Source organism: Camarhynchus parvulus, chromosome 9, assembly GCF_901933205.1.
Source record: "Camarhynchus parvulus chromosome 9, STF_HiC, whole genome shotgun sequence".
NCBI classification, from domain to species: Eukaryota; Metazoa; Chordata; class Aves; order Passeriformes; family Thraupidae; genus Camarhynchus; species Camarhynchus parvulus.
In genome coordinates this window covers 11,193,865-11,206,341 of record NC_044579.1, presented here as the reverse complement: position 1 = coordinate 11,206,341, position 12,477 = coordinate 11,193,865, and the positions used below count along the sequence as shown (strand labels likewise).

Sequence of the window (12,477 nt, the reverse complement as noted above, 5' to 3'; positions counted from 1 at the left end):
TAATTTTAAAATAGATATTGAACCGAAACTTAACTTGCAATAACTTCTAATTAAAATACCTTTTTTCTTTTCTTTGTGGAACTACATTTTTGAAATGCATTAGCTTTTATATTTCTTCTTCATTGAAAATAGTCTTAGTTCCATGTTTTAAGTCAAGTTGGGAGCTATCTTTCACAGCCCGCCAACTTTGTAGTCCCCCTAAAGGGAATTTTCATGATCAGCTTTTGCTGATGGGGTAATGAAGGCATGGCAAAGGGGATTGAGTTGTCCAGTTTGGTTTGAGAGCTGCTGCCTGCCTGGGCCTGGTGCCAGGGAGTGCCCCCGAGCCAGCAGTTCAGAGGCAGCTCCTGCAAACCCAGCTCCCAGGTGAGCTGTGCCTTCCCAAGCAAGCCAAAGCCTGGAGATAAAGGGCAGATTAAGGAACACTTAAACACTGTTCTTTTGGGAAGCTACTTCAAACACCATTTTATAGTGCTCTAAGTCATCTAGATCTCTCTTAACTTGTTTCACTTTCTTTTAAAAATATTTATTTCTCTGCCACAAAGGACTCCCTCAGATAAGGCAAAATGGCCCGTTTTGCTGATGGTATTTTTACCTGCGTGGTGCTAATGATTGATGCAAAATTCACGTGTGCAGCACAGCTCTGTGCTTTCTGCTGTGCTTTATCTTCTGTAGCTTCAAGCCTGCCAGTCTCTGCGGGTCTGTTGCACACTGGATTTATTGTCACACCAGCATCACTTTATATAACCCTCAGATCGCTTGGGAACACGTTCCTGAGGTTTGCTGAATGTTCGGAATGTTTGCTCTTAAACAAGGTCTGCAGTAAACACGTGGCATTACTCCAGATGCTTTGCTCAGTGTTGGTCATGGGTTTTGCATTGGCAAGGCTGGAGAAGCTCCCAAAGACTTGGGAGTGGCTAAGGTTTGGGAGGGATCATCCCTTGCCTGTAGAAGCATCTGCCTTCACTCACAGGCCTCAGAAATGCCTTGTCTGCGACCTGTAAGAAGGGATTTTTTTGCAATAATAGTTTTTAGAAAATTAGTGGGAGAATTTGTTTGGCCAGGATAGGTTTTCTGCTCAATCTCAAAGTCTGGGAACAAAACCCAACCCACTAACAACCACATATGACTCCCTGAAGGTTGGGGAGCCCACTGTTACAGAATCCCCTGGCCAGCCAGATCTTTTAAAAGAGGTTAAATGTTTCTCTGTTCTGAAAATCTTGAATACTGGGACATAACAAGTACTAGTCCATAGCTGAGTGTAGTTTCATCCTGGAGACTTCATGCAAAGCCAGGGTAAGTGGCAATGGCACAGCCACTCCCACAGCTGTCATGGGCTTAGGGGATGTCCTGGACAGATCCATATGTGCTCTGCTCCAGGGCAGGTGTGGAAATGCTTCTAGGTACCTGCAGAAATACTTATGCCAGAAATCTTGAAAATTACTTCTTTCTCTTTATTGAAAGATTTCCAGGCTTTGTGCCAGCATTTCCTCACACCGCTTTTGAAATTAAGTGGTTTACTTGCTTTTGTACTTTCATTTCTTTGAATCCTCTTAAATGGTTCAATAAACTGCCTTTTGCCTCTAAGAATTTGAAGAAACCTCAATATTTTAGACAACAAGCATTGTACATTTGCCCATCAGAGCAGGCATGAGCAAAGCCAGGGGAAGGCAGCAGGAACAGCAAAGCTGTCTCTGCTTCTCAGCTCTCTTTTTCTTTCTTTTGCTTTGTATTAAAGTCTAAATCCTGGCAAATTTCTGACTTTTCCTGCTCATTTTTCATGCCTGTTCACTGTAGGCTGTTTTGCAGACCACAGCTCTGCCAGGGAAGGACAGCCTTGCCTTTCAGCTGGGAGTTGTCTAGATGGGTGTTACTGCTGGAGCCGGCATTGCTGATGCCCGTTGTTTTCTGTTGCTAACTGCAATGCGTGACTGTTGTGTATCACTCACGGATGCCTAATTTAGAAGATCAGTGATTATTAATTCTTCCATTGCTTTTTCTTCTTCTCTCTCTCTCTCTCTCTCTTAACCGCAGGATGTTTTCACACCAGAGTGCAAATTTAAAGAATCTGTCTTTGAAAACTACTACGTTATTTATTCTTCCACGCTGTACCGGCAGCAGGAATCGGGTAGACGAGCGTGGTTCCTGGGACTCAATAAAGAAGGTCAAATTATGAAGGGAAACCGAGTGAAAAAAACCAAACCCTCATCACATTTTGTACCCAAACCCATTGAAGGTATGGAATCTGCCCACTTTTTCCCTCAGTGGGGTTTGGGTAGGGGGAGGTAACAACTTCAGTTAAGGTTTCCTGGGTGGGGGTGTCAGGCTTCGAGACCAGAAAGCAAGAAGAAATGTTTGTAGCGCTCAGGTAAGTGCTGGGTGCACTGTTAGCTTTCCTTTTCAAAGGGGTTTCTTAGCTTTGGGGTGCTAAAGGATGAATTTAAAAGCCCAGCAACACAAGAAATTACTGGTAAAGAAAAGCAGCCAGCAGTTCCAAAGGAATGTGATGCAGCAGTGGTCATAATGTTGTCTTCTCAGAGGATTTTGCCACTGTATTTCAGTAAATTTCCAGTCCCATATAGCGTCAGTAGAGACAGGATTCATCTCACCTGATTTTAGACTTTTGCACTCCATCCATAGTAACAGAAGAAAAATGGGTCCTACCAGCACAGCTGTGGATGTTCTTTTTCTGTCTACCCTGAGATTAAATCTGTTTTCCCTCATCTGTAAAGACATCCTAGTTAGTCACTGGGGGGTAGAGTTGTTGTCCAAAGTTAGATGGGATGCTGTCATGCCATGTGTCTTTGTCACAGTGTGAAGCTTCAGTGAAAGTCATGGAGCTGAAGTTCTGCTCTCCTGCTGACGCCTGTACACTCTCTGAAGTGTGCCTCAGGCCATTTTGCTTTTTGTGGGCTGGCCCCTAATAAATGGAGAGATGATGTGGTAAGCCTAGTACTTAACAGGTACTAACTTGATTCTGAAAACAGCACTTTTATCTCTTGCTTGGGAAAAGCACTACTTTCTGATCCTTAAACTAGGTATGCTTTTCTGACCCCATCTTTGTCCTGCCATTTGTCTCCTTCAGGGACACAGTAGCCTGGAGCTGACCTTGGCTGCACAGCTCTGTGCTCCCTCTCACTACCCCATGTTGGCTGTGGGAGAAGGTTTGAACTGATGTTCCCCTAACAGGTACCACTCACAAGCCACAGCTCACTCCACAGAGCAGTGGCCTTTTTAAAAGCTTCCCAGCTCAGGGGTGGGAAGTTGTGAGTGTAAGGAAAAGGCCATCTGGAGCAAAGCATTAGAGAAATTCAGTGCACGATTCCCAGAGTATCTGTGGGCTTTGCACAGGAAATGGAAATGTTGAAAGAGCAGAGAATGGCCTGGAGCTGCTTGTCCTGTGCTTGTTTTCAACAGCTTCTCTGCAGCCAGGAGCCCCTTTGTTGTTTATCTGAGGCATTAGTGGCATTGGTACCCTAAGCCCTCGTGTGTTGCTAAGGAACAGGGCCTGCTTCAGGGATGGGGTTGGTCACGAGGTTCTCTCTTGCTTTGACCACGAGGAGAGTCTTTTACAAGCACCAGCTTTCACAGCTGGGTTTCCACCTCCTTCTGGTATTTCTTCTCTGCCTGGCTGGGCGTTGGCACTGATCAGTGGGATCCTTTTAATCAGGCTTCTTTTTTAACCTAGCTTGCATGGTGTCTGCTGAACAGCTCAATAGTTTCCTTCTGCATTCATTAAACTAGGCCATTCCTGTGGCTCTCCTCCTGGAAAGCCTTGCCTTAACAGAGCTGCCTGACCCACAGCAGAGATCTCATTTCAGCAAATGCCACTCTGGCTTTCATTTTGAATAACCCAGCCCAGCCCGAGAGCTTCCCTTTCCCGCAGTTGCATCCTCCCACACTTGCCTCAATCACAGCTGTCACATAACCTCCCGAGCAGCGAGCGCTTTGGAACTTGGCAGCCAAATTAAGGGCTCCTCCACTCCTTCCCTCCTCCACATGCTTTGCAGTCAGGCTTTGTGAGCGCTGCTGCATCAAAGAGCTGGCAGTCTCCCAAGCCAAGGCACGTGTCAGCTTCCCAAAGCATTCAGCTGTCTGGGACTGGGACTCCAGACGGAGGACTCTGTTCCCAAGCCTGAGATTCATTGTAGGTAGCAGAGGCTTGTGGGGAGGGTTGGAGTAAAACCTGCTCATCTCCACGTGACTTCTCTGCACCGCATCCATCAAAGTCCCCAGGAGCAGAGCTTGCAAGCAGAGATGTTACAGAAAAGGGGCAATTCCTACCCAGCTTCTTTCTCTTTGTTATGACTCCAAAGAAATACTCAAAGCACTCTCCTGCTGTATTTGCACGTCGGTTCTGCAGAATGCTGTGGCTTGCCCCAGTGTGTGGGCTTTGCTGCTTATTCAGGACACGGCTTCCATCCACAGTCACACCCCCAAGTTTCCTGTTGCTGGATACCACCACCAGCATCAGCCCTGTCCCGTGATGGCTGACACAGGAATGTGTGCAAGGAGGAATCTGCTCCCCCTGGGAAGGAGAAGTGCCACATCCATTGCTAGGAATCACTTCACCTACCACTCCATAGCAGTTATATCTGAGATGAAACTTCTCTGTTGTTTCTGATATACAGAAAAATTGTGCATCAGTTTAGTGAAGAAAGGGTTCACAGGGAAGGGAAACAGAAAAAAGCCCAGATTGCTCCCTAAGCTCATTGGATTCCCATTGCTTCATCCTGCTATCTGAATTCAGAAGTCTCCTTGAAATTGCAAATGGACAGTAAACTTTTACATAAATAAGAAACATCCTCCCAGATAATTTCTAAATACTCATGGGAGCACATATGCATATATACACAGTGGTGTCTATGTATGGATGTGTGTTATCTATGCCTTTTAGCAGCTACAGCTTTCTACTGTGCTAAACACTCACAGTGTTTTGACTCACGTAGATTGGCAGGATGCTGGAGGTAGTTTGTACAAAATTCAGTAGATACCAACTGGAAAAGTTTTGGGTTTTGGTCGGTAGGAGTTTTTTTTTAGTTTAGTGTAGGTAGGATTTGTTTGTTTTTGGAAATAAGATTAAGCTTAATCAATATGAAAGCACAAAAAACTTACTAAGTAATAACAGGGGAGACATTAAGTTCTTCTCCCATCTGTGCACAGGCAAAGCCAAGGCAAACAGCCTGGTAGGCAGCAGTTGATGTACTGTGTGGTGCCAGTTTTACTTCAAAACACACATATGCAACACATTTCTTTTGATATTTTTATTTTTGATCGCTGATTATTCAAGCTAAATGAACCCTAAAGGGAAGACATCAAGATTGAACTAGACTGCACAAGAAATGAGCTTGAGTATAATTGTCACGTGGTCAACAAGCAATCTTTTAGAGAAATTTCAGTCTCTTTAAGTGTCTGCAATGATTAGTGCTGGAACAGTCCTACCATCCGTAGTGCCTTTTGTTCTTCTAAATATCCAAATCCATCTCAATGTGAGAAGTTTCCAGTCATTTAAGTAGGAATATTATCAGATGCTTACTGTTGAGGTGCTCTGTTATTCATATTTCCTTCTTCTTGAAGACATATTTTCCAAATGTAACTCTCCCAAAGAGTTACATTTCCTCTCTCTCCCGGCCCAAACTAGAAAACATTTAGGGTGCCAAATCTGGCCACAGAAGCAGAAAACTTCTTCCAAGTCAGCAGAGCAGTCCCTAACTCTGAATTTATGGCGCTTCAGCCCTCATGATGTGAGCATGTCTCAGATACAAAGGTGACCTGTTAATGACTAGTCTGGATCCATTTATTACCACTGATGAGTATCCAAGCAGACAGATCCTTCCCAGTGTCATTCCTCAGGGAAATAACATCCAAATTTTGCTAAGGCAGTCCTCAGATGTTGTAAAGAAGTACAAGACTGTTGACTAGGAAAATGCAGTAGGCCTTGTGAAAATGCTTCAAAGGTATCACCTTAATACATAAAGCATAGAGTCAAGGGAAGTCTTGGGTTGGAAGGGACCTTAAACAACAGCCAGTCCCAACCCCCTGCTGTGGGGAGAGATGCCACCCTCCCCAGATCAGGCTGTTCAGGACCTCATCCAGCCTTGCCTTGGGCACTTCCAGGAATGGGGCAACAACAACTTCTCTGGGCAGCTTGTGGGAGTGCCTCACTGCCCTCACAGAGAAGAATTTTTTCCTAATGTCCAACCTAAATATCTCATTTTTTAATTTAAAATTGTTCTCCCTTGTCCTGTTACTACCTGCCCATATGAAATGTTAGTTTCCCAACATCCTAAAAAGTATTCTTAAAAAATCAAACTTCAGAATCTCCACGCTCTCCAAGTCTTTGCTTACGCAGCTCCTCTCTTGGGTCTGTCTTCCAGGTGGGCAGACTTTGGTATGTTTTCTATGCCACACTAACTCACTTCTTCATCTGTCAGACTCTTGATCATCTTATTAGATGGAAAATGTGATGTATTTTAACCATGATTTTGCTTGGCTCTTTGCCATCCTGTGTTGTCTTTCTTATCTGAACAAAGTGTGATTCCACCTGGCAACATCCTTCACATTTTATGTGTCTATCTTCACACCAGATAGACACAAGCTCACATGCCTTGAAATGCATCAGTTGGGATTTAGAATGCAGTAATTAGAGGCAGAAAACAAGGGTGCCTAATCACTCACTCCCTGGTGCCCCGAGTGCTGCTGCTGCTCAGGCAGTTAATTCCCTGCACCAATGCATTGGCAAATCCCACCCCTCTGGCAGATACCAACACCCAGAGCTGTGGTATCTGTGCAGGCAAGGAGCCTGCAGGGCTGCTACCAGAGGATGTGCTTCCAGCCCTGCCCAGATGCAGCCTGGCACCACTGGACACATGTGATCCTGCAGGGCTGCCCACCTGCTGAACAGCAGCTTAGAAAAGTTTTGGTTCCTCCTGACTCGCAAGGGTCTGAGACAAGGAAACACACAGAGTGAAGATGGATAGATGGGAAATATCTCATGTGCTTAATAAGCTTTTTGCCATATTCCAGAGAAAGGAAAGGGAGTTTGTTGCATCCCCTGAACCTCCTCAACTTGCAGTGATGCCAAGTGAGAAATGCTGGGGTCAGGACACAAAACGATGCTTCCCAAACTCAGGCAGTCCCTGATGCCCAGGGTGACTTCAGTGTCATCATGTGGGTGATGTGCCAGTGCTGTGTCTGGGAAGCAGAAATGAGAGTGTGATCCTGTGCCAGCATGTAGGCAAGAGTTTGAGCTGTTCTGGGTGACAGGCAGCCCCTTCCACGCCTTTGCCTTCAGGAAGTATGGTCCCTGCCGCCCCCGTCCTCCTCACTTGTACCCTCAGTCTCCTTCCTAATTTTGATTTGATCTTTGTGCAGATTTTTCCCTTGTGCCTGTGAGTGGCAGGCACTGCTGCTTCACAGGAGAGCAGGGAATCAAAAGCCACAAGAACTAGACATGGGCACAGCTCCACTGAGTTCACCCCCTTCCATTAATGCTTGCAGCTCTTCAGCAGATCAAGCTAACAGCACTTTCCAATTAAAGCATGAATATGGATGTGTTGATTGGAATCTGGGGCATAGGAGCTGATTATCTGATTGAAACTCCAAAGCATTAGCTTGGTTTCTAGACATTAAGGGCTGTATTTGGCTAGGTGTGTGGGTGTGGGTGGGTGGGAGAAGCAAGGCAAAGCAGGGAGGGAACTCTTGTTCTAGCTGAATTGCTCATCCTTCCAAAGCTCCTTGTGCTGTGTGCTCCAGCAGACCTCCCAGGTATCCGAGCATGACTGTCACACTGCTGCTGCTTTACCTCAGTGCAGCTGACAGGGATGTGTGTCTACACACAGAGGGATCCCAAAGAGACCTGCCAGGGAGTGCTGCAAGTCCTGGAGGCCAGTGATGTACTTTCAAAGCTGTGAAGATCTGGGCACTCACACGGGTCCGTTTGCAAACACCCCCTCCCCAGTCCATGACTAACATCTCCCTGCGTGAGTCACGCTCAGACTTCCTCAGTGCAAAGAGGAACAAGCTGCAGTCCAAGAGCCTGTGTTGCACAACATGTTGGGCTGTCCTTGAAGCCCTGTGCCTGTGCAGATGCAGGTGTGCACACCTGTGTGCCACAGTGCAGGGGGTTTACAGCCCCTGCTGAGCCATGGCCACAGCTCAGCACATGTGCAAAGCCTCTTGAGTAGGAGAATGTCCAGGCATCTCTTGTGCATGATGCCATGTAAGTACTGCATGCACTGATCCTATAGGTGTATCTAAATACTGAAATATGCTTGTCCTATACTGCCACAGATTTTCTGGCATGGGCTGTTGGGACAGCCTGTCTGGTACAGAGGCTTTGACAGCTCTGTCTGAAAAGCTCAGTGTGAGCAGTCTCCAGCCATGCCCCACATCAGTATTTGTATCCTGCTCCAGACTGGAAGATAAAACTTATAATTCCTGCCCTATTTGCTTGTCAGGTACAGAGTTTCCTTCATTTGTAGCTGCAAATGTTGTTTACTTCAGTAGCCTGGTTTATATTCTTTATTCTGTGGGCCTTGTTGGCAGCTCAAGGTTTTTGCCAAAGGCCGTGGTGAGAGGCAGGGAGTTGAGGAAAGGCAGCATGCCATGGTGCTGCTGAAGCATTCACCTGGGCTCAGTCCTTGTGGTTCAGCATCTGACCCAGCCTGATGGGTTATTGGGGATGGGTGTGAGTGAGATGAGCTTGGTTCTTGGGGAAGAACTCATGGAGGTCCATCCAGCTCCAGCTTGGGACCAGAGAGGTCAGGATGAAGGTAACAGTGCACTTGAGACAAAACTTTGTGTATGGAATGTCAGGGGCACTGGGACAACACTGGCACAAATACATAATTCTGCTGGGCAAACATCACATCCGAGAATAAGGTGAGTCACAGCAGTGAAGCACACCCTCAGTGCTATCCAAAGACACTGTAGCTCAGGGTAAGAAATCACAAGGGCACGGGTTTTCCTCTGTTGTTAACCATTTCATACTTTGAGATTTTATTTGCTACTTCACCACAACAGGCAAATTCACCATCACCACATTGTTGAGTGATGCTCCCCAAGGTGTGAGGGGCAGCTCAGGACTAAAAGGGGATGTGAGAGCCCTTTTCCATCTGTTGCTGCCATGTTACACATTGTCCTTGCAGCATGCAGACAGCATCCATGGTCTGGATCTGATGGGCACTCCTGGCTCGGCTCATCCTGGCCCAGACCCATGGGACAACTCCTTCATTTTCTCTTTTTTTTTTTTTTTTCTCTAATTTTCATGAACAGTTTGCAGAGCAGTGCCTTCTTTCAGCCTTGCTGGGAGGACCAGTGTGTGTGTGTGTGTGTGTGTGTGTGTTTTTAAACTGCTTTGAAAGCCTTGCATGAAAAATATGCTATGGGAAAAGTAATATTTTTTCACTGCTCATATATTCAATTCAATTTCCCTCCTATTAATACACAGTTGACTGCACTTTATCTTTGTCCTGTATTGTTGCACAGTGCTGTAACTGTTTATCTAGTCAGGAGTAAAAGCAAAGAGGAATAATGTCATTTTCAGCCTGCCTCTAATTGCTGGGATTTATTTGCAAATCAAGGGAGATTATAGATACAAACACTTACATTGCCATTTTGTACATGAGGTGGTTTTCTTTCATTTCTTCAGACAATTTTTAAAGTTTTACTCTTGTTGATTACCCAGAACCAAACCCTGATAGGCTCTATCCTGTGTTGGAGCTCTGTGCCATTATTTGTGATGTGATGACTTCACAAAATGAAGCAGTACATAATCATTTCTTCACTTCCTAATTTTTGCAAAGATCTGGACATGACATTTGCAGTCTGGACCTGCCTTATGTTCTTAACTCCACTGTGCCTGCCCTTGAGATGCCTCACTCTTTCAATCTCATTTGCACCCTGCCACATTTGCAGTGAGCTCATCAGAGATGCTCTCCTTGGTGTGAACAGCTCGTGCCCCTGCTCTGGCACACCTCACATGGCACGAGGACAGCCATGAGGACTTAGTCCACGTGGTGAGCTGGATAAATGCTTTGTCCTGCCCAGGACGTGGGGATGAGCCATGCCTTGGACAGACATTGCCTCCTCCGGCTGTCTGGGCTCCAGCAAGTGCATTTTTATAGGACACACACTGCACAGCCAGGGTCTGGAGAGAAGGTGCCCTCCAGCCACCCTGCTCTCAGGTGCTGCCAGACAACCACGGAAAGCTGGGACAGCTCCTGACTTGCTGTCACTGAACTCATCCCATGTGTCTGCTCACAGCCCTGACCTTGGCTGGCTGGCTTGATTTACTGAGGAATAAATAGGAAGTGCCGAGAGCAGATCTTGGCTCTTGGCTGATGGAGCCAATTGGGCTTGAGTCACCACTTCAGATCCACAGCTCAACACCCAGAAAACCTTCATGGCTCAGCTGCAGGTGTCGTTTTGATTCAGGTCTCTCAAGGGCTTTGGTTGCAGATCAAGGGCTGGGAACCGGGTCATTCTTGAACCTGTTATTAGATCATAATCAGCATCTCAAGGCAGTACATGGCTCTGTGAGCTAAAATGTTTATTTTATATATATGAATATAACATGAAAAAGCTATAAAGCACATAAAACCTAGAAAGATTTATCTGTGAGCAGTCAATCTGCTGTTTCTCTCTGCCTTTGAAAGAATACAGAGACAGAAGCAAATGGCAGCAAGGGCAAGTAAACAGTTCCTGCTTGGTAACACGATCTGCTGCTGGGTCAGTTGGGGTTTTGTAAGTGTGGGTGTGTGTGTGTGTTTACAATGGGGCTGGAACCCAGCATCATGTACAAAGAAATAATTTGTTATGGTCATGACTGTCTGTGACTTCAGGGCTGTTAACAGGTGTGTCTTGTGTTTGCAGTGTGCATGTACAGAGAGCCATCGCTGCATGAAATTGGAGAAAAACAAGGACGCTCAAGGAAAAGTTCAGGGACACCAACCATGAATGGAGGCAAAGTTGTTAACCAAGACTCGACATAGCTGACAAATACCCTCCCTTCTTCCAACTCCTTCCCTCCCACCCACCTACCCACCCCACCTGGCGAAACCACACTGAGATGATGACAACTGGGCAAGGCAGGACCTACCGGTAGTGGCTTGGAGTGTGAACTCCAGAATCTTTCTTTGTGTAGGACGAGAAAATCGAAACCCAGATCCTGCCTGTTGCAACGTTTTAAAAAACAACAACAACAAAAAAAAAAAAGTGAAGAAAAAATGTTTTAAATCAGGACTCCATTAACATTTTCAAAAGCAAACTGTTTGCTCTGTGATCAAAGGGGGAAAAATCTCATCTCTGCATAATAATAATAATAATAACTAATAAATATAATAATAATAATAATAAAGATGTTACCTTTAAAAATAAAACAAAGCTTTTGGAAAATTGAACTTAGCATATGATGTGCAACAAACACATGGGAATTGCATCCTGTGACTGCTTTCTGTCTTATCCTTTCACCTCACGTTCACACCGCTATTTTTTACATCCTTGCTTCCCTGGGGATGGATGGGATTTTTCACAAAGCAGGAAAGGTAGGGGTACATTATGACTGTGTTTGCTCTGCTATCAGTAAAATATGGCCTGCCCAAATTAGGAGCCTGGCAGTTATGGGCAATGAAGTAGCTACTCTCTATTCAGCCTTTTCCATCTACATTCAAACCCTGCGTAGTTATTTGTTGCTAATGTCACTCCATGAGTATATTTGACCCAAGTCTGGCATTTTATGCCTTTTTATCATAATTATTTATATGCTTGTTTTACTGTATTAGTTGCCAGGGGAATTTCAGAAATGGGTTTTCAGGTCTCACAGGATGAAGCAATCATATTTATTAGGGTAGAGTTAGGAGATAAAAGGGCAGGAGGGATAGCTGCTTGCTTTAAAATATGAAACAGATCAAGAAATGCTGCTGAAATCCTTGCTGTCAGATGGAAATAGTAAGGCATGTGCTGTAGGAGAGGGTAACAGGACTTGAGCAATGGAAAGAGGGATGTGGGGATGGAGTGTGCCTAGGAGGGAGCAGGTGTAGAGGAACATGGGTGGTTGTGCCTGTCCAGTTGTGCCAGGGTGAGGACATTTCCTTCTAGCAGCTGGGGTCTCCCTAAATGGTCTGGCTCCACACATACCACAGATGTTCAAAGCAGAGGCTGCAAACCCCTCCAGTCCCCAGCCTTACCACTGTGAAGGTCCCTGAGGTGCTGCAGCAGCCTGGATTTGGGTGTGGGCACGAGTCTTGCCAGTGCCAGGGCTGCAGATGCTGGAGCAGCACTTCAGAGGTAGTGAGTTACCAAGTGGGAAAAGGCCAGCAGCAGGGCAGTGGGGTGAGGGATGCCCAGTGCTGAGCCCAGGCAGCAACCAGGGCTTTAGTGGGGACTGGCAAGGCTCTCCATGTCTGGTGCTTTCTCTCTGTGTGGGTGGGGGCTCAGCAGTGAACCCTCGCTGCTGGGTGGGCCTGAAGCACAGCA

At 45.9% G+C, this 12,477-nt stretch overlaps 1 protein-coding gene across 2 annotated transcripts in view; it reads left to right on the top strand.

The window, feature by feature from the left end:
• The window catches only part of FGF12 (fibroblast growth factor 12), a 219,344-nt gene extending 208,039 nt beyond the window's left edge, over positions 1-11,305 (top strand). For both annotated transcript variants that reach the window (XM_030954697.1, XM_030954696.1), the window contains 2 exons: positions 2,035-2,236; positions 10,876-11,305. In XM_030954697.1, coding sequence (XP_030810557.1) covers positions 2,035-2,236; positions 10,876-10,994 — 321 coding nt within the window. In that variant the 3' untranslated portion in view covers positions 10,995-11,305. The remainder of the gene's footprint in view (positions 1-2,034; positions 2,237-10,875) is intronic.
• Positions 11,306-12,477: the final 1,172 nt, after the last annotated feature.